We start from the raw sequence: 22,570 nt of genomic DNA on the forward strand, positions 1-22,570 counted from the left end.
AGCATGCCAAAGGGAGCGGAGAAGTGACTGCCCCTTTATTGGCGGCACAGACCCAACCTGCTTTGTGTCCCACTTATAGCTGAGAAGGATGCCTTTTCTTTTCTCTTCTCGGATGACGTGTGGAGAATAATGAGTACTCCACGCAATACAGGACACTTCTGTAATGACAGATCCAGAGCTTGTTGAAATCAGTGCAAAGCTGTCCACTGCACGCTGGGTGTTGGACCAGGAGCCCGGCACAAGCATTAAACCGAGCATCCTCCTGGCGCCTCACAGCCAATTGGCGACGGAGTGGACGCGAGCAGCCTGACTGTCAGATGGAATCGAATTAGGAATCCCTTTATGGCCCTATTAGCCGGCATTGTGTCATGTTGGAATCGCTTCCCACTCGTGCTAGAAATTGATTTGCGTTTCCCTGAGCGCCCCAGAGAGCAATAAAAAATAATGCTCGGGAGAGGAGGGGGGGAGGGGGGGGAATGGAAGGGGGGAAGCCCATCTCCTCCATTCACCTGCCCCGAACCCGCCCTCGCTCCCGCAGCCCCGGCCCTTACCTGTGAGCAGGGAGGAGGCCGGCGCCCCGGGGAGGCAGAGGGCGCCCAGGAGGACGGCAGCGGCCGGGACGAGGCCGGGTGTCCCCGCCGGGCTCCCGCCGGGCCGGGGCATGGTCCCGGGCTGCGCGCCGCGGGTGCCGCTGCCTGCGGGACGCCGGAGCCCGCGCCGACCCCCGGCCCTGGGTTACGGGGGGGCCCGGGGGGAGGAAGGGAGATGCCGGCCCGTCGGGGAGTCCCACCCCGGGGAGGGGACTGCGGGTGCGGGGAAAGCAGCTGTCAGCGCCAGCCCCTCGGCCCCGCACCCCCTCTTTCCATCACCCCCCTCCCCTGCCCGCATCCCTTCTTATACCTTCCTCTCCCCCATAGTCCCTCCTCCAGCACCCCCCGGCCCCACGCCGCCTCCCCCCGGCGCACACACGCGGCCGCGCTGCCAGCCCGGACCCCGCTTCCCCGCCGGGAGGTGCCCGGCCACTCCCTCCCGGCCCCGCCAGCACCGCCCGGGCCAAAGCGGCGTCGGGGGCTGCGGGCGGGGCGGGGAACGGGAGCGCGGCGAGGAGCAGAGGAGGAGGAGGAGGAAAGGTAAAAGAGGGCCGGGAGGGGGGGAAGCTCGGCTCCTCGGAGGGGTCCGCTGTCGGCGCGAACGCAGGTACCTAGGCAGGGAAAGCTAACGGCAGTACCATTCGTGCTTGGGGTCAGTGAGCGGGGAAGAGGAGGGACGAGCGGGGCAGGCGGCGGACAGGCTGCGGGGCTCTGCTCCCCGGCTGCCGCCCGGCCGGGTCCGCGGAGCTCCCCTCCTCCCCTCTCTCTTTCCCCTCCGCGCCTCCGGGGCCGCTCCTTTCGCCGCCGCAGCAGAACTCCTCGGCAGCCGGAGCCGACGAGCTGCCCCGGGCGTCCCACCTCGCGGCCGCGGGCTGACGGCGCCCTGCCCAGACCTGCGCTGCCGAGTCCGTCCGTGCCCGGTAGGTTCTGGTCTTCGATCCCCCTTTGCGGTTCCGTCCGCAGGTCGCTGCTCTACACGCGGGCACGGCGCGAGCTACGGGCACGCACCGAAGCTGAGCTTCGCCCTGACGGTGTGACCCTTCTGCTACGCGGAGATTTGCCGGGTTTGCTTTGCAACTCGTTTTCCATCCACGGTGCTGTTTCACCGGGGGAAGCGCGCGGTCGCAGAAATAAACCGCTCTGGTGACAAAGCTGAAAGGTGCTTTCGGACTCATTCGCGTTTGCACGGGCTTTCTCTTTGGGGGTGAATGCGAGCCGTCGTTTCAGTCTGAACAGGTTGAACTGCATAGGCATATACGATAATTTTGATGCCATCAAAAGGAAGCAGCTGTAAAAAGAGATGCTGTATTCCATGGAAATAAAACTGGGAGCAGTGCGTAAGTATAATGCATGAAACTTTAATGTATTTATTCTGGGAAATGATTCACAGTTCCCTTTATTTCACAGATAAATGAGCCTGTAGAGGTACGTATTACACACTGCTCCAGAAGAGATTCTCACTTATCCGAATGTTTTTTCCACTGGAAAGATGTACTGAACCTTCTGGCAAGCTGGCTCTTCCTTACTTCTCTATCTGCAATCGGTGGTTGTGTTTCCCTTTTCTAATGACAGCACAGCTACAGTCCATCTACAGCAAAAACCACAGGGAAAAAAAAAACCAGCTCCAGTAATTTCTTAAGTGACAAATCCCACAGGATAGTACTTATATCACTGTGTGCATTGAGCCTTCTCATTGTGATGGGCTAAAATTCATTAAGTATTAATGCTGCCTGGTGTGAGAAACATACAAATCATCTGGGTGTCAAATAGCAATCGGGCACCCAAATAACAGCGGGGAGCTGATACAAGTACTCTACAAATGCAAAAGGTTTGCATCTGCCAAATGAAGACAAGAAGGGACAGCAAGTGAGCGTCACACTCAACTCCTGCCATCCCTCATTCAGTTCGCATGTACGTGTAATGAAATCATACCCAAGGCAGGGCAGTTGTGCAGCAACGCATAGGGATTTGCTGCGGCATCCCCAACACACTGATTGGCCCCAAACTTACCTCTGCAACAGCATCTGCGCGATGAAAACACTTTGGGCGCTCCATGGGGTGAGCTCGCTGGGTCTGTGCCTTTTGCTGCATTTGCCGCAGTGTTGGGGTGAGGAGTTTGCCCTGTCCTTCATCGTTAGATGCACCTGCTGATGGCACAGTGGGCCTCCCCAGTCCTCAGGCTGCCAGGTGCTGGGCAGAGTGGCTTGCTGAGGGCTCAGCTCCCCACCTACCTCTCATCATGGAACGGGGGAAGTGCTCATGGCTGGGAGCAATTCCGGTGCTTCCTGGCATTGGTGGTGGTGACACACTACGGGGAATCACTCTCTAATTTTAATCTCTCCCAAAGTGAAATCCAGCACAGGAGGGAACCATGCCATCCCAATCCTCCTTCCTAAAGTTTCACTCATTCAGCGCTACAGTATGAGTTTTGGCTCAGCTTTTTACCTTTCCCTTAACCTTTCTCCAAAGTCTATCACATCAGTGGTCTGTGTTTTTTCTTGTAGTGATGTCACATTAAGCACAGTTCCAAAGGTTTGGGTATTATTTCTTCTTGCATCCATGTTTGAATGGGTATTTACTTTTCCAAGAAACATTCAAAGCTGTGGTAACTTAGCAAAGCCAGAGGATCACACTGAATGCCGTGTCCCACTGTTGGACACACACAGAGGCTTCTGTTATAACTGCTGGCATATAACAAGATCACATGTCGTCAAAATTCTTACCTCCTTTGTATAAGCATCACACAGTATCACTTTGTGTTGAAGGGATACGTTCATTAGTTTTGTTTATTGGTCAGTCTGGGTTCATTGATGGAGTGCTAGTGTTCACAAGTACCTTGTTTTACGTCATTTGGCTCCTTCTCCAGTTGTGCTTTCCCAGTGGTCAGCCATAAATTGTTAGCAGTGTCAGCCATTAGCTGGTGACAATAAACGTTCAACTTAGCACTCACCTAAAATGAAAAACAAAGCATTACTGTTTGTTAAAAATAACAGTAGTAAAGAAGATGACAGCGATCGCATTCACGTCTTTCTTCATGATCATCTGTTTTACTGGCACATCAAAATAGCAAGAACACCCATTATTTATGAGCTAGAGAATTCTTCCAGTGCTGAAGGGATGCACTGAATCATTAGAATTCACAAGTATTTCCTTTTGTTAAGGAAATTTGCTGTCTTATATCTTGGGCATAGGATCCCTTCCCGTGCAAGAAAGTATGCAGTTAACATGCTACATAGGAAAGTGTGCATGTTAGCAACAGGAATGTCCCTGTTTTTATTGTTTTTATGTCACTGTGCATTATTTAAATGCACTTTCTTTGTATTTATGAGATTTCTTAAAATGAAGAAGGAAACACCTCTCTGAAAAACACTGTACTGATGTCTACACTGAATGACTATGCATCTGCAAGGCAATTAATATGCAGTGAAAGTGGTTTATACGTCAGATTGAACTTACCCATTCTTGTGGTGTTAATTTTACCAACGATAGCAATTCTTGACCCAGTAACTTACGTCATCAAAAAGAAGGGCACATGCATTTGCTGTAAATGGAGGTGTGGAAATGATAAGATTCAACACTGACAATTCATGCTAAGAGATCTGTAATTTGGGGAGGTATTTTATTATCATGGTGCATCAAAACACAGCCACTAGGAAGCTTGGTAACTCACAGAATCACGATGCTATTCATCATTCTGTTGTCTCCAGCCTTTCAAATGCTTGAGCATGTTCTTCTGAATAACTCATTCATTTCTGTGCTTAATCGTGATTTAAGGTTAATAGTATCTACCGGTGTGAACAAACAGTATTTCACGCATAACCGCTTCTCCTCCATGAGATAATGGCAATAAACCTTGAGATTGGCCTAAGTTTCTTAGAGGTAGTCTTGACAAAGTCCCCCTACAACAAAATAATCCGAAAACCAATGAGGGCTGCAGGACATACCAAGAGGCCTTAAAACTGTAACAAGATTTAAAATGACATATGGTCCAATTCCTTAAATAAAAGGAAAGTATCTAAAAGTTACAGTGAGACTTACTTGAATAAATGTTTATAAATTTCATCAAACAACTCATCATTTTGACAGTATTCCATAAACCCCTGCAACATGCAAAGTATTTAATTTATTTGTGGCAAGATAAAGATAATGAGTAACATTTTAAAAGCTTGTTAACATAAAATGTCTTGGCATGGTCAAACTTGCATACTTCTGCTGTTTAAACTATGTTTTCTAAGAACTCAAAAAGCCATACAAGAAGGAGTTTCTAACTGCAAAAGTCTTCAAAATGATTCTTGTAATTTGAATTTGTATTAATGCAAGTCAAATGCACAGAACCTAATCTGAACTGGATATAAATGGCACCAGATCTCCAAACTAAAATAATAACAATAACAATAATAATAATAATAATAATAATAAATACAACTGCAGCATGGAGAGGAAAATATCACTACAACCTGGAGAAAATGAACTGTTATAGCCTTATATCAAGTATACTAAAAAAAGACAAAAAACGGTAACAGAAATGGTCACGCAGTCCTAACTATGGAAGTCCCAGTAGAGGCTACTAAATAGGCTATAGGCTAAACAAACACAATCTATTGCTATGTGCCTTTTTGTTACTCAGCTGCTGTAAATACAGTTTGTCTTCTATAGATAATAATGGATATTTTGTGAGCTATGTGTTTTTATGTTAAGTTTACCTTGAACACCTGCTGTGCCTGAGAAATGATAAGAGCTAATTAAATCACATAAAGAGCGACACACACAAAATACTCCTTTGTTTTGCACGAGAGACAAATGAAACCTGCGTTTTGCCCAGCCACTCTCCTAGCTGATGACTGCAACAAACAAGGAGCATTCGAGAAACACCACGTGCCATGGCAGTCTGATGCCTGCAGGTGAGGATGGTCCCTGTACCCTACAACAGCCTCGCGACGTGCTCTAACCACACACACACCTGAAAAAAGGCTTGCTTACTCTGATGTGAGATTTTCCCCTCCAGCCAGGATCCAGTTCTAAAGCAGCTGCCTCTACCACGCACAGGAAGGCAAAAGGTTGTATGTTTGCTAAAAGCCAAGTTTCCAGCTGCACATATCCAGTAAGATCACCTCGTCTCCCATTGAAACCCTACCATGTGAGTTTTCATGTTGCTGTGCTGTTGTTCCTGCTTTCTTGCAGAATTTCTCCTTGAGCTTTTCTGAACGTCAGCTGAAGGCTTAAGAGGTGATGTCTGAGGAACAACCATAAGTTGCCAAGCTGGAGCTTCCTCTAGTTCATGTGGCCCTCATTTACACCCAAAGAGCGAGAGGAGACCAAGGGCCGTTAATTTTAAGACATCTATAATAAAAAAAGTTATCTCTTGTCGGCAGTGGCAGGGAAAAAAAGATAAAAGGTGCTGTGTGGTGCGATTGCTGGCAGATGGCACTGTTGGGAGCCCAGATCTTCGCGGCGCGCAGCAGCATGGCAGGGAGGGGATGGGGCTGCTTCCACAATTAACCTGAACCACAGATCTGTTTACAGCAATCTAATCCATATGTGCTAATATCTTGCTGCTACACGAGTGAAACTCTCTCTTGGATTGTTCTCAGAATGTACTTTCTGCACATCTGGCTTCATATGAACAGGGCATTTGCTTCTACTGTTCCTGCAAGGAATACAGCATACCTTATTCCATCTGGAAGCAAAACAAAAGACAGCATTACAGTGAAATCCTCAGTATTGTTATTTTCCAGATACAAAGCTCAAGTAATTTAAGAATCCTTCCCTTCCCTTCCCTTCCCTTCCCTTCCCTTCCCTTCCCTTCCCTTCCCTTCCCTTCCCTTCCCTTCCCTTCCCTTCCCTTCCCTTCCCTTCCCTTCCCTTCCCTTCCCTTCCCTTCCCTTCCCTTCCCTTCCCTTTCCCCTTTCCTTTCCTTTTTTTCTTCCTTTTTTTTTCTTTTTTTTTTCTTTTTAAATAAAATTGTCTGTGCAACTTCTTGGCTTCTGATTTACTTGAAAGTACAACCATTTCATGCAATATCCAATCTATTCAACTGACTATCACACATATAGGACAATGAAATTACAGTCATAAACAACTTCTTTTCATCAGCATACATGAACAAATCAGGGTAATCCTGCACTGGTCTGTTGTAATTTCTGAGAATTATGGAGTTTCATAATGAGTAATATAGCCAATATTAAAGAAGCAATGTTGCAAGATATCACACTAAACTGCTCACCAATCTGGTTGAATAATTAAACCCCAGATATTCTGCATGTACTTAAGCCCCAAATTGGACTCTTGTCTACTATCAAAGAGTATTTAAAGAAAAGGCAGAAATGTACATTAGCAAATACAAAGTCAATGACTGTTAAAAACCCATCTCATTTTGCTACTGATTCATGTGAGTGAGTCAGATTAGTCTTAGACCATCAACAAAAGGAAAACCCACAGCCATTTGAGCAGGAGAAAAAGGTACTTGCACAAGGCAGTGTAATTCAACTGCCTGCCTCTCAGCTATCTGTGGCTCTATCAGAGGGAGAGGACCATTAAATGTGCCTGAGGTGGGCACTGAGTGTCATTATGCAGATCTGCAGGGGCTTTCAGCCCCAGCCTCAGCTCCTCTGTCAGTAGCATATCTCTAAACATATTGCTGAGAAGCACAAGGTGAACAGGGATAGGGAAAAGTATTTATCCTGGTAAAGTATCAGACATGTCTTGTATATATTAGCAGATTAAACCCAAGAGAGTCAGCTGAATTACCCATGACCAAAGAAAACAACCAACAGTTTCAAGGCTTCATAGAATTTTAAATATGTATTTACATGGTATACATCATTTTAGATGTCTTTAAATGTAAACTGGAGTGTCAAGGGAATGGCTGGCTGGTATCCTGACACAGAATGATTTCTGTTCAGATGTTGGTTGGTGAAGAACTATTTTCATCACCAAGTTTGGGGCTTTGGAGGGTTTGCTTTGCTTTTGGTTCTAACCAGGCTAGTTTGAACAACACAGAACTAACTGTTTATCAAGTTACTTAAAATTCTACCTGGCTTTCTTATTATTGTATTTTGATTAACTTGAAGTCAGTCCGTAAGGCTGTAATCTAGTCTGTGTCAGTATGAGAGTTAGATAATAAATAGGAGAGCTATTTTTAACAGAATGGATGTCACTGTGCTGAAAGCATTTTGGAAACTTCTCATTGTGCCAGTTTAGATCCTTCCCTGGGAAATGTTCACACATTGCAGTACTCAAATGAGATAAATAAGAATCATCACATCATTGTCAGAAAGGCTCTGCCTCCTGGGGGGCCTTGTTGGACCAGGGTTCTAAAGCAAATCAGGATAGCATGAACAGGGATAAATTTAAGTGCAGAGTGGCTTATGGCATCAGGGTGGCCGTGTGTTTGGCCTCACTATGTGCTGGGGCACCCAACAAACAGGATCTTCTCCCAAAGGGTGCATCTGTGGGGCCTAGTGGCAGCCTTCAGACCCCTGCCCCTCCAAGCACCGTGCACACAGAGCTCTGCACCTCCAGGCCTAGGAGAAGCAATCATGGCCCCAGAACAAGCCAAGGGCAGCCCACCCAGTCACAGTTCATCTGCTCAGCCCTCACATTCAAATTGGCACCAGGCCTAATCCACAAACTGGGTTAGGTGGCTGCTAGTGTCTAGGGTTTCCTAGGCATTGCTTAGGAGGCAGTGGTCTGATAGAACCACAGAAATAAACCTAAAAGTCAAACAGGAACCCTTCAGAGAAAAGGAGAGAGGCTGCCTCAGTACTTTCAAGGCTTCACCAAGCCAACTGTCCCAGTCGTGAGACCCATCTGCGTGCCTCCACTGCCCACTGATGTGGCTTGGATGGGGGACATGCATAGCCTGGAGCACCTGCAGGATGGAGACCCAAGCCTTCGCCTACCAGATCTTCCAGCATAGTATTTCTTAGCTTTCACAATTACTTAGATAAACTTGTTTTGAAGCACATGTTTATCTTCATAAACTTTCATATTCCAAAAGAAAAAAATTAGATAATAAATCACAGAGCAGGGGGCCTCATGATGGAGCTGCTTTCAGTTCTGTTATGCCAGAAATAATGGAAGTAATTGGACTTCTTAAAGATTGTTCCTGTGCATCTCTATTTAAAAAAAATCATCCCCACACTCCAAATGATGATTAACTGACTTTTGAGCATTCCACAAAATGACAATACAAGCCATCTATTATAGAAAGTAACATTCAGTGACTAGTTAGTGCTAGCAGCAGTTCCATGCTTTGCTTTTGGATCCATTCCAGCTGGATGAATAGACAGAGCAATTCCCAAAATGCAGAAATTTTGCTGCTATGAAACATTCAGAGGACAACAACCAACCCTCAGCTTTGTAATGAAAGGATTTTAAAAAATGGGCATTTATTTTAAAATAGCCTCTGTGGTTTGTAAAGCTGTTTCTACAGAATGCATAGAGGATAAGATGCACATATTTTTGCAGGCTTTCAGCTGCTGGCCCAAGTGCAGAAAAGAATTAGGAAAAGACAGATTGAAATTACATGATGTAAACTAGAAAAAGAGAGCAAGAAAAGATGGCTCTGAAAGCTATGCTTTATGTTCTTCTAGAAGAGGTGCAGTGCAAAGTAAGTATTTCTTCACAGCTAGTAGAATCCAGTCGGATTGCAAAGGTATGAGCAGGGGAGCAGCCTAACAATAGCTCTATTCACCCGCAACCAAATTCTCAAAATCTGGAGTCTCACTTTTTGAATTCCCAGACTGAGCCTCAGGCCTCGAGCTTAATTGGGGTAACTAAAGAAATGAGGGCAATCAAAATTATCAGTTGGCTTTGATAATGCAGGCCTTTGCATGGGAAGGACAGGGACTGAGCCAAACCCAACAGAGACGACGTGCAGCACATCAACACAAAGACACCCCTGTGGGCGCATGGCAAAGATGAAGAGAGACATGGGAGCCTGCAGGGAGAGGTGATCCTCTGCGACTGAAAACTGTTATACTGGTTTATGAGTATTTTCAAAGCACTGCCTAATGCTACAGTGTACAAAGGTTGGAAAATTATATAAAGAAGGGCCCAGTGATACCTCTGACATGAGCCAGGCGGAGGCACAGAGCCGGGAGAAGAGTCTTAAGGGATTCTGGCACATCCTGACTGCAAGCTGTGACTGCTGCTGAAGACCTATGCTGCAGCACAGTTACACTTTGGAGGTAAAGCGAAGCATTCTCTGCTTCTGCTGTCCCTGTTCCCATGAGCTTCTTGCCACAGCAGCTCCATGACTAACGTCTAGCTTCAGGTAATTATGAAGTAGCTATAAGAAATGAAGGTGAAGGGTGCTTCTTTTACTTATACCCTCTGACTTTGTTTTTCATAACAAAAATGTCCTCTGGCCACTCTGGTGAGCAAGTTTACCGTTTTGGAAACTGCTCTGCCACACCCATTGGATGCTGAATCAGCACAGGTTATACAACTTCACTATTTACAGGTAGTTTTATCTGTTTACCACTGCTGGGCTACTCATTTCACCTGTGGTAGCCCACAGCTGGCTCTGAAGGAGATGTAGCTACTGACAGGATCAATGTTACACAGTGAAGGAATAATTGGTCTTTAAATTCCATGACAGTGGAAGTACCTAAAAATGTTCAATAGTGAAGACAATGACCAGAGAGAAATAGAAGAAGGAGTTTCAAGCAATATGAAAGTGATTTGGTAACAACTTTCTATATACAAAGTTGCAGTGTGTGCAGTTTTTCAGAGATGTCCTCAGCTGTACTATAGCAACCTAAATATACAGAGAGGCAAATGCCAGAATTCACTTCCTAGCTTAGCCACAGAGGGATGGACATAACCAGTGGTTTGAGACCTATGGAAGTTCAACTCGACTAAACACTTAGGGTTCAGATTTGTATTCTGCATATCTACAATGGCAGAAAGATGGAAAAGCATTTTTAGAAATTGTTCTTCTGGCCAGAATCAAAATTCCAAATAAGGAGGACCACACAGTACTTTCTGCCTACTTGTTTCTGTGTGATCAGGCAGCAAAACTGTCAAGAACTCAGCCGGCTTAGCAATCAGGTCCTCTTTCAACATGTTCTAAAACTAGAAGCCAAAAGTCAGTGCCCAGGTTTGAAAAAGTTCATCTAAGTGAGAAGCTAGAAAGGTTAAAATGTACTAATGCTGTTACTCATTGGGGTTTATTTGCTCAGTTCTAATTTTAACTTTGGTTAGCCCAATAAAAGGTATCACATCACTGTCTGGGTAGCTGTCTTACAAAAAAACAATGCAGCTACCAATTTTCCTCCATTGGATGACATACTTGGGCAGTAGCCCTTTAAAAAAAAGCTTCAACTTCTCTAGAGCACATTTGGTTTTCCATTCATTATTTTTCTGATGCTGAAAGCAATGTTATTCGCCCTAGAGAAGAATAGCTGCATTGTATTTCAAAGGTTTAACCAAAACGCTCTTCACTGCAAGTTGTCTTTTTTCCTTTCGGGATTTTAGAACATATTTATAAAGTGGCTGCTGGGAGAAATCATCAATTTATGATCAATGGGAACTGGTAAAAAAAAAAAAAAGAATAAGAAAAAGAAGCAATACGGGAAAGAAATGAATTACACAACTGCAAAAGTGACTGCTATCTACAAAAATGTGGATGACGAGAACTCCTCTCCCCATGAGATGAGCTCATGAATGCTGAATGTGAAATGACTGTTAAAAAAAAAAAGACAAAAATAAAAAACTAAAATCAGTTATTATTATACCGTCTACTATCTACAGTCTATAATAATCCATACATCTACAACCTCCTTCACTCTTGTTTTTTGCTAACTTCACCTGTAGTAATTACCTAAAGATCAGCCTTTGCCTTCTCTAGTCCTGCTTGCCTGCAGTAAGGAAGCAGAATCCACCTCTGCTTGGACTTGTTTTTCTATAACTATCTCTTGATTCACACCCATGTAGGACTATTTAGGTGCCACCTACACAGCAATGATAAATCATTAGCTATTCCGAAAGGTTAGCCCTTTGTGTCTGTATTCTTCTTTGGCTGTATGGCCACACAAATACCTCTGTTTTCTGTCTTCTCTTACTGATGTCAAGCTGGTTGATGTCACTGCTGCTTGACCACCAAATGCCCGAATGCATTAATCCCGGGGGGGATGTTCTTACCCCCATGAGCCAGGATTCACCTTCATCTAGGAAAGATACATTTGTCTGTGTCAATGGGAATGGGACTTTTAGAACACAATCCTGATGGATATCAAGGAGCCAAGCGCACCCTGAAGCTTCTTGGTTCTTTTTCCCTCCTCCTTTACTTTTTCTTCATGCCATAAGAGCCAAATCCTCACAGCTGGAATACAGTTGCCCAAAGCAATAGGCAAAACATTCCCAATACAAGTCATGGACCTCAGGTACCTCCCTACCTGCAGCTACGCTTGGGATTTGCACCCTGAGGTACACTGAGCAGCTGTCCAGTTTCATGATAAAAGATATGTGTTGTGCCACTATGAAATGCTTACCAAATGCTGTAAGCTGCCAAGACAAACTCTTTTTGTTTCTACTGGATCAGAAGCAATTGCACCTTGTTAACCAAGCTGTATTACCACCAGTTCCTAACTACAGTCATTGCTTGTGCAGAAGGAAGACACTGCATTCAAACAGCTGGAAAAGGCACTTCCTAGTTTCTGTAAAACATACATATATTACAACTTGACTGTTCTCCAATATTTATGGATCTCAACTGCCTCCAATTCATTATACCACCAGAGAAGAAAATGTACAATAATCCCCTTTATGTCTCCTGTAATTGAATCCAACTATGATTATAATATATTGTGGGCACTTGAAGTACCTATTAATTATTGAATGCTTGCTTCATAATGAACTGGAATATCCACTCTGATACACTAACTTCTTCATATATTCTTTTAACACTTCCAAGATCCTACAGAATTGGTCCATCCTTTAAAATGAATAAAATAATAAAATCAACATAATTAGTAATTTTAGTTATCTCCCCAACACACAGTAGACTTCAGGATACTGTCTCATGAGATTTAGCAGAACTGGTCCAACTGTCCTTGGATCAAACAACTCAGTGTTCTTTCCTAAAGGATTTAAGAATGGCACCTATGTTACATTCATCAACAATGATAAAATGTCTCAGTATAATGAGAGGAGAATGGAGGTGCCAATTTTTTAACAGTACATTAAATTGAGGAAATGGTAATATTAACAATAACATCAGTTTAGAAAAACTGCGGCAACTTTTTAACAGATAGAGGGCCAAGTTTTCAGTTGATAAGGTGCCAACTCAAATGCATTCTTCCCAGCAGAACATGTCCTGCAAATGTATCCCTCCCATGCTCTCTTGATTGGAAAGCAGAACGAGAGCATGCTGCTCATTGCCTGGTTTCCTAAACTAATAGCGCTGCTTGTGCTGTTGAAAGCTGTTATACATCATCTTGAGAGTGACTTCATCTCAGAAGTGGCTGAAGCAACCTGTATAAAGTGCTTTGAGAATTTATTTATTTTGAAAGGGCCTATTTAACACGTAGCATCACTCTCTACAGAGAAGCAACCACTTCTGGAGTGGAATGTAGTAGCTGTTTAATTAATACTGACTAGCTGACTCTCGCAGATACAGATTTGGGGAATAATACCTCTTGGAGCAACCCACATAACGTATTACATCATCTAGCTAGGAGTAAATGGTGCTTATATGTCATCTTATTATGGCATTTGGCCTCCAGTAGAGGAGTATGGATGTTCTCCTATCACAGTCTGTGGCAAAACACTCAGTTAAATTCAATTAAGGCAGATTTGGGCACCTAATCAGGTTACAGTAATGACTCATGATGACTGAACTCCAAGATTACTGATCAGGCAACAGCTCACATAATCAGAGCAGAGCTGTTATCTTGTTTCTGCAGCTGAATGTGCTGTCAGTCTGCACCCAGCTGGAGCTGCAGTGGAGGGTGGGCTGTGAGCTGCAATGATTGTTCCTACTTAGGAAGCACTCCAAGTTTCTATTCTGCTCATAAAGATGAATCAAAATATCTTATCAAAAACTGTTATCATTTTCCTCAGGAGTCTTAATTGCTTTTGCCAAAAATAATTTCCAAAAGGAATATTTTTTTTATGATGAAACCGCTAAAGTGGTATTAAAGTAGCAAACAAGTGAATAATACAATATGCTTATGCTAGATCAGGTGGAAAATACTCCCACTAGAGCTAACATCAATTTACATCCTGTAGCCTGAGGGCGTGGATCTATTCCAGGGCTGCTGGTTACTTCTGTGATTTCTTTCCGCTATTAAAAAACAAAGTTTTGCTCAATCCTTCCATTTTAAGAATGAGGATGAATATTAAAATTTTCAATAAAGCATGCATGCCTCATGCACACAGAGTAAATCTAAGCATACAACGGTGGGTGTGAAGAAAATATCAACCTACAGTAAGTACTTAAGAAAATATAATGGTGATTTACTCTCTTTCCTGCTTTTGACAATATGAAACTCTTGGAAAATACCCCAGTGTTTTAAAATAACAAATATATTTGTTTAAATGTGCTTGGATGTTGCATTTTCTTTGTACTCCTTGCTATAACAGATGTAAACTTATGGCAAACAGGACACACTGTCAGATACAAGTAACTAGGTTAGGCCTCTTTCCTACAATTAATTAAACCATTTGCTATACATTCAGTGCTAATAAAACTGCTAGGTGTCTCTGATGTGATCAGCTGGTCTCTTGTACAGAGCACATTCCCCCCGAACTAGTACATTTGTACAGAAAACTGCTAATCATCATACAAAGGAGAAGGAGGAAGACAGAATACTTGATACCACTGACAATTGTAAGAATTTACAGTACAGGAGATGGGTGAGTAGAGAGGAGCTTCAGACTCTAAATAAAGCAGTGTTTTCTAGTCTTTATATGACTATCATTCTTGTGTTGGATTTGGTCTACTGGAGTACTAGAATAAATTCCCATAGAAGCAATGCATTCAACAGCACTTCTAATTGGGGTCATTTTTGCTAATTTGCAGAATGCTACGTGGCTTGGCCTCCCACTTGCTTCATCGTGACCTGAGGGCATTCATTCACCTCTAGAGGATCATGGCTCTTATACAAACAAGAAACTATGCAAAGTTAAACATACATTGAGTTACGGAGGAGGAACTAAGTCAGCTGCAAACAGCATATGAAGATACCACATAAATACTGGAGGAATCCCTGTGCAATGAGGCAGTGAATGAACAAAGTAGCATAATAGCAAAGGGTGACTACAAACAAAGCCATGGAAAACTCGAGCTTAATTTAAAAACAAATAAGCAAGAAAGAAGTTTGCTTTCAGGAGTAAGCCATATATTTTGCAGTACCTTTACAACAATTTTTTTGAAGTATTTATAAACAAGATCCTGTGATAAGAAGGAAAGATGATTGTTAAGTATGGTGCATAAACTGTATTTTTTATGCTGAAAGGACTTGACATACAAACACAATCTCTGCTCAGCAAGTTTCTTTTTATGGTAGTGAACTATTCTTTATAAACAATACAACAACATTGAAACCTATCTCTTAACACTCTCCACACAGTAAACACTGAAGAAAAGACAAGATACCAGGAAAACAAAATTCAACCTCTTGCAAATAAAGGAATAATGTTTTTCTGTGCCATAGTTTAATAATAGTTGGACAGATGAATCAATCTGGGACTGGAAAACACAGTCCTGGACTGAACTCAGCATTGTGTTCAAAGCCCAAAAAACCCTCAGAGCCCAAACCTCCAGATTTTGGTCATCAGAGCAGTAATTGTTTTAATCTGTTTTTCTAAACTTCAACACCATGAAAATAAAATGAAAGAAAATTCTCTTATACAATAACATTCAGACAACAACAACTGCGAAATATTTACCTGTTTAACAAAAATAAAATGCATATATTTTAGGTTAGGACTTACTTCAGAAAATACATTTCAAAGCACTATAGCACAAATATAATAAAAAAGTTGCCAAGACCCTCTGTTTGGTTTTCAAAATATTACAAAATTCACTTTAGATACAAGTATCCAAAATTGATATTAATAAAATGATCAATTAAAATTAATTTTTATCTTTGAGCCAACTAAAAATATAAATTTCTCCTTAAATAGCTAAATATTCAAACAGGATGCATATTTAAGCTCAGAAACTAACATTTCTTATATGAGCAATCTTTTTGTAGAATAAAACACTAGGTTTCTAGATATGACATTTATATTACAGACTCTGCTTTACCTGAAAACACTGTAATCTTATAATTAACCAAACAGTTGATTAGGCATTACTCTAAAATCCTGTTCAGAATTATTTGGTTGGTCAGCAATGTTTGTTGTTTTTTTTTTTTTTGGCCTCAGAAACACCATCAATGCAAACCGAACATTTGGACCCCCTAACCTTCCAATGTTTCCTTACATTTTTTGGTTGGCCAACTCTCTAGCTTCAAAACTCCCAGTAAGCAGACTGATTTTTTTTTTTTTTTCCAACCATAAAGAACTTTCTTAAAAATTCAAACTCCATTTGAAAACTGCTAAGAGTTACTTTACAATATTTCCTCTTAGACTGGTGTGTAAATGACTACATTTCAAGTACCTCCTTGCTCTGAATTAGCTGGGCTATTTGGCATTGGGAGAAACAAAGTGATTTTCACTCAAAACAACTTGTTTTCTCTCTTAAATCTTGATGATACTATCACAATCCATGATTTAGCACAATAAACGAAGAGGTCATACATTATGACTGTAGTCAGTTCTACCTTTTTTTTTTTTCCCTTTATTACCAGCAGGTTTTCCCCTTTCTGTAACAGTATTATCATGAGACCTCATTTTACAAAGCATTGAGCAGAAAAGACAAATAAGAGTGCGTCTGAGCCTTACGTGTTAAAATGATAGAAGAGTGTATGAAATAATTGACCTGAGTGCCCACTCGTTTACCCTAAATTCCTGATGAATCGAGGCAGCTCTGAGCATTGGGATCACATTCAAGAATTATAATTCTGACAGAGAAATGTATTTCTCACAGTAGTGTATTTTCCAGCTAATGTCTTACACATATAGCTCAGGATTCTTTGGTCCAGGATTCTACAGCATAATGGCACTTGCATGGCATGGGCAAAATATAGTAGACTGTAGAAGATTTTTCTAGATTACCTAGCAGACACTCACAAAAGAACATTTGAGATCTATAGTTAAAGTTTAAGCCTAATAGCTACAGTAATTGATTAGTTCTCCATGGATTTTCTTTGGTCATTGAGGTGTGTACAGAAACTACAGGAGATTATTTTATTGGGTAATTTTCACAGCGCAGCAGGATACCTTTACAAGGGGTTGGATACTGCCCTCTTGACAAAAACCATGGGGGATGGATCAGAGTGAAGGAAATTCAACCAGCAGAATCCCTGCATAACAAGTGGGGTGTAGGATTTTTTCCTTCCTGGGAAAGAGGCAAGAATTCTGGCACCACAACTTCAGATATCTGAGGTCTCCCGGGGTAAAGAGTCTTTTTTATTGTGAGGCCCTGATCACTTCAATTCTAGAGGTATCAGAAACCTTATGCAGCGTCCTGGCCACTTTGTTCCATGTAATAGTTAACATGTTGAAAAGGGCTCAATGAAATGTGGTTTTATCATGGTACTGAGCCAGAGTAGGACCAAAGTATTAAGCAGCAGATCCATAATTGTTGCAAACAGGTTTTGTTTTGGGGGTGGACGCAAAAGATTGAAAGTAAATATGAAGGTGATCAAAGTTGTAGGCTTAACAGATCCTGTAAAATGACTCCTTTTAATCCATAGATCCAAGTCTTGTACAGACCACAGCAACTATCACAACCCTTCTCAAAACAGTAGAAAAGTGAGTTGGAGAGACCTTTTCTATGGTTAGAACCAGAGTTCATGAAATCAGCAGGAGAGTGGGAAGTGGACATGGCTCATGCCATCGCAGAAACTAAGTTGTGAGCTGCAATGCTTTCTGTATTTGTAATCTAAAAAAAACACAGCTTCTAATTTTTTATGAACCAGCAATAGCCAAGAGAGAGCTTGTTCAGATGTCTGTCTGTACTCTTGACTCAGGTCTCACTTGCTTTCAGTTCCAAATATCTTCTTTTGATACCACGCACAGCTCACTCTCAGGAAGTCAGACATGAGTGACACTTCCAAACCCTAGGCCAAGGTTTACAAAGGTGTTTGGCTTGTCTCCATTGTTGAGTGTTGCATTTCAGGCACCTCACGTGGACCTGATTTTCAGAATGTGAGTGCTCTGCGCTTCATAAAAACTGAAACCTCTAAGCCCTCTCCAACTGGATTCATTAAAATTAAGGCACTCAAAAACTGCTAGTAAGTTTTGAAAATCTAACCCATAACTAGAACAGGCTGAACCACAAGAAAAGCAGGAATAACAGGTAACCACAGAAAGATCCATGTGTTGCTGTGCTCAGGGTACTTAAAGTGTAAACTTTATTCACATAGTAGTGACATTGTTAATGGCAAAAGGGTTTGCCCTTTATGTCCAGTAACCATATTTTACTCTGTATCTCCTGAGAGCAGGAGTTTGTATAAGCAATGAGGGGGAGTTGGGGCCAAAAAAGAGTTGATGGATTACCAGTTTTTCTTCTTGTGGTGAATTCGGCTGTCTGGAATGGTGAATGTTAGTACAGGAGGAAAAGAGATAGTTATCTTTTGTCAAAGCTGTGATATAGCAAATGTTAATATAATCTCAAAGGGAGGTATAGTTCAGAACATCTTAAAAAACAGATAAAACATATCCTGAAACAAAGGTTGCTTTTAACTATATGTAAACAGTCTTTGATCAATCAACAGAATCCTTAGGAAGGGCTGATGTATCACAAAACTTAACACAACATCCCTACCACAGTTGAGTAAGTGCATTAGCTTTGCTCACAGAAAAGATGCTAGTAGTTCTCAAGAAGATCCAACTGAAATGTTTAGAATTGAACTTTTTTTTTGTATAAATTATCACAGTCTTCTTCTTCTGAAGGCTGTAATCGATACAGACTAAAAAGGATCGGTACTGTTGCACTACAAATACATTTGATATCAGATAGAAATTCCTCCTGAAGGTCGTTTTCATATTTCATGGCTTTTCTGCTTCCTCTGCTGCATCCTCAGACAAACCTATAAAGCAGAAACAAGATGCTTAAAAATTTGGTGTACTTGGCAACTGCATACACTCTGTTGTTGATTATTGATTTGTAAAAGCTTTGGTTATAGCCAGAGGAAACAATTTATTACAAGCAAAACAGGATAAGAATGCATAACTTGCAAATTCAAGAACTCACTATATATATTTGTATATACTTGCATGACTTAATTAAAGTGATTATTTAGCCCAGCAGTTTCTTACATGTCCACTATTACTTTAGGCTGAAAATTATTTAACTTAAATCCTTTTCTAATTAATATTAAGCAATCCAAAATCCAAACGATACATGAATAATAATACCAATAACACACAGCTTTCAGCCATCTCTATGGGAGGCTTAAATCCCTACACATCCAATCCAGCAGCAGAATTAAATTTGATTATCCAGGTCTTCTGAACACAGGCCATTGCATTGTCTTTAGGCCCAAATGCCTTCATAATCATGTTCACACAGAATTTATCACAAACAATCTACACCATGTAAGAAAATAATAATAAACCAAAGGCTGTCATTTAGATCCAAACAAGTTCACATGAACAACAACATCTACATTGCCTTCTCTTCGATGTCCTTCAGTGCTTGGGGATTTCAGCATATGCATGAATGGTTTTCATAGCTGCTGGTAAGTTAAACAAATTTTACCTCAAGCCTTGAGATCGAAGCAAAGTGTCAGTGAGGCTAACAGAGCAGATCACGGATAAAATTGCCAAAATACAAAAGACTAAAGCAGTAACATTTAAGCAACAGCTGGAAGCCCAAGCCCCCCAAGGGACTCAGAGGTGCCCCTTACTGAAGTTCGTATTTTTTTTAAAGGACAATTCAAAACACCATGTCAAGAGCTGATATGGGTTTACAAAGGTCAACCCTCAAATGGCAGTTCCTTTGTTCCAAACCCTTAGGAGACAGCACATGCTGGGATGCCAAAGGGACCAGCAGCAGGTCCCATGTTGTTCCATTAATGATCTAGAGGATGGAGGTAGGAGGCATGATAATGAGATGTGTGGAAGGTAGGAAACCCTGATGAGCTACAGCCACTGGAGAGGAGAAAGAAACATTGCTCTAGGACCTAAGAGATTAACAAGGCTCAGAGAAGATAAGATTCCATTTAAAATACATTATGGGACTAATCTTAAACACAGATGGTCTCTGAGGAAAGCTCCACCGAAGTAGCACAGTAGAAAGAGCTTAAAAGACATGCATTCACAGCGAAATGGGCCACGTAGCTCAATGCAGTTCAGAACCACAGAAGCCACTGCAGAGCCCTCAGTTCCTGTTCCTGACTATGTAGCTTTGTTGAAATCACATCTGCAGCTATTTACAGCTCTCCACGCTAAATAAAAAGGCACTGGAGAATGCCTTCCTTTCCCACCACAGTCAGGGAAGAGCTTGCAAACTGCTTTCTGCACACTCTTAGAAAAGCTGGACGCACACATAGTTAAGAAACAGCAAAAAGTAGTATGCTTATGTCAGCTGTTTGTCCCCAAAGGGAACAGCCAAAGATTTACCAAAGTGACCTAAAGGCACTGATCTGTGCATTAGCACTGCCCACTGGGTTGCACGCCTCAAGATGAGCGACAGTGCTACTGCACAGTGCCCCCGGTGTCTGCACAACTACATTTGAGGACTCTAGCTAGAGGACATTGGGACATAAACAGGAAGAAAACATTGGAGAGGCTTTGAAGAATCCTGAGAGGAGAAACCTTAGTGAAAAGGCTATCATTGCCTAATGTATCTTTGCATTTAGTAGGCTGAAGCCATAAGATTGAAAATTAAAGTTCTAAAAATATAAAGCAAAAACAGTTATTGGGGACACAAAATAGCACCCGGGATATCACTTTCACAAACTGTTACTTCCACGACATGGACTTCTTACAAATAATTCCTGTGTCTATTTCTGTAAATTGCTGTGCAAAAATGAGTTAATGTGAATGGTTACTTTCAAATCCGGGAAACACAGTGGATCAGCTGAACCTGATACCTTAGCTGTAATCATGGATTGGCAAAACCGACACAATATAGCAGGAGTTACCTCAGCTTCACATAGCTTTGCCTGACTCCACTATACACAACTACAGGTAATGTGGAGTACTGCTGCGCCAATCAAAGAACTTCTACATGAGTAAATTGTGGGAGGGATGAACTGATAGATGAGGTATAGACTGCAGCAATTTTTATTGTGTAACTCTGAAATGGGAGGCAATATGAAAACACAGCTTGCAATCATGAGCCTTCCCACCTCTACCCTGTATTTTTCAATATGCAGCATTTATTAGTCAGCTAGGAGAGCAACATAAATCTCTCATTATTTTAACTGCCATATGCTATTTGTAGCAGGTCAGATGACTAATATCAGAGAGGTTTCTCATCAGTTTATCCTGACAGGCTTAGGCAGAACCAAAGAAATACCTGGTATAAAATTAAAAATTCTGTAGATGAAGGCTCCTCTATCTTATTTCATCAGAGAGAGAGAAAAAAAAAAAGGCTTTATCTTATCCTTTAACCTCTATATTTCCCATTGGAAAAACCTAAGTATTTCATTTTACAGATAATACAAAAATCCCAACAGAACAGTAGTGGTCTGAACACACACTTAAGACAAATGTATATTAAAGAGTTTATACTTCAACAGTTATAAACTGGGAAACAGCACTTTTGGAAGTAGCCATAATAAACTTTAAGCCTTGCATAATAGGCAACCCCAAGAGTTTTTGGAGACAAGTTTTCAAAATCTAAAGCATGTGACTAAATCGATGTTCTGATTAATAACATGAGATGGCATGTATCTGAATCTAAAAATAGAGCCCAGCTTCCTCCACTTAATAAAATCCTCAAATTATGTTGTGTATTTCTCAGTCAGAGCACATTAGCACCCCTGTGAAAGCCACTTCTATAAGCAAAGACATGGAATATTTCAGTCATGCCAATTCACCCCTCAAAAGCATGATTTAATGCATACTGCATATAACTGAGTCACAGAAAGTTCATGTGTAGATCAAAATGTATTGAGCATTGAAAACAGAAAACCAAAAGATCAAAGAAAATCAGTTATAGTTACAAAAACACCAAAGACAGAAGAAAAAAAAAAAGCACACTTCCTGGAATTTAAACAAACAAACAAACAAACAAACAAATAAATAAAAGGAGGGATGATATTTCAGCATGACAGAATAAGGGAGCAGAAGGGAGGCAAAAAGGATCATTTTCTGTAGTCATAAATTGTTCATACTAAGCATTATGGTGTAAGGTTTAAAGATGTTCAGGTTAAATCATTAGGCAATGGAAGAAACTACCTAGGGAGGTGGATGAGTCAAGGATATGAGAGGTTTGTCAAGATAGGGTAGAAGAAATCCCAGTGGAGATTAGTGAAGAAGACACACAGCTTTCAGCTGGATGACCTAAGGGATCTTCTCCAATCCTATCAATTATGCTGCTATGATTCATCCTAAGGAGAACATTTTGGACTCTCATGAATTACTGGCTGAGTTTCTTGGATACTATTGTACATTAGTCTACTCTGAAGCATGCATACAACTAAGTCAAAGTTGGCTTTGAAGTATTTAATCTACAGTATTCAACACTTCCCAGTCTCTCTTTCATACAGTGACTCAGAAAAAGGACTGTTAAAACAAGAGAACAGAAAGTTATTTTGAGTTCAGATTAAGTTAGAGAAGGGAGGCACCACTTTCTTCAGCTCTTCCCACCAAAAAGAAAAGAGGAAAAAACCACTCCATCTCACGGCCCGACGGGCAATTTTGCTATTTGTAGATCAGACATAAAACAGTCTTAGAAGAAACTGCAGTTT

At 41.6% G+C, this 22,570-nt stretch overlaps 2 protein-coding genes across 9 annotated transcripts in view; both read right to left on the bottom strand.

The window, feature by feature from the left end:
• BMPER (BMP binding endothelial regulator) overlaps positions 1 to 869 on the bottom strand; it is a 147,444-nt gene extending 146,575 nt beyond the window's left edge. For both annotated transcript variants that reach the window (XM_015281550.4, NM_001007080.2), the window contains exon 1: positions 552 to 869. In XM_015281550.4, coding sequence (XP_015137036.1) covers positions 552 to 663 — 112 coding nt within the window. In that variant the 5' untranslated portion in view covers positions 664 to 869. The remainder of the gene's footprint in view (positions 1 to 551) is intronic.
• Positions 870 to 1,928: 1,059 nt separating this feature from the next.
• Positions 1,929 to 22,570, bottom strand: part of BBS9 (Bardet-Biedl syndrome 9) — a 304,545-nt gene continuing 283,903 nt past the window's right edge. For 2 of the 7 annotated variants that reach the window (XM_040690177.2, XM_015281672.4), the window contains one exon: positions 14,922 to 18,739. In XM_040690177.2, coding sequence (XP_040546111.1) covers positions 18,699 to 18,739 — 41 coding nt within the window. In that variant the 3' untranslated portion in view covers positions 14,922 to 18,698. Of the gene's footprint in view, positions 6,268 to 14,921; positions 18,740 to 22,570 lie in introns of those variants that run through there. The other 5 variants (XR_005855929.2, XR_005855930.2, XR_005855928.2 and 2 more) reach the window with 5 other exon arrangements.

Source organism: Gallus gallus, chromosome 2 (genome assembly GCF_016699485.2).
Source record: "Gallus gallus isolate bGalGal1 chromosome 2, bGalGal1.mat.broiler.GRCg7b, whole genome shotgun sequence".
NCBI lineage: Eukaryota > Metazoa > Chordata > Aves > Galliformes > Phasianidae > Gallus > Gallus gallus.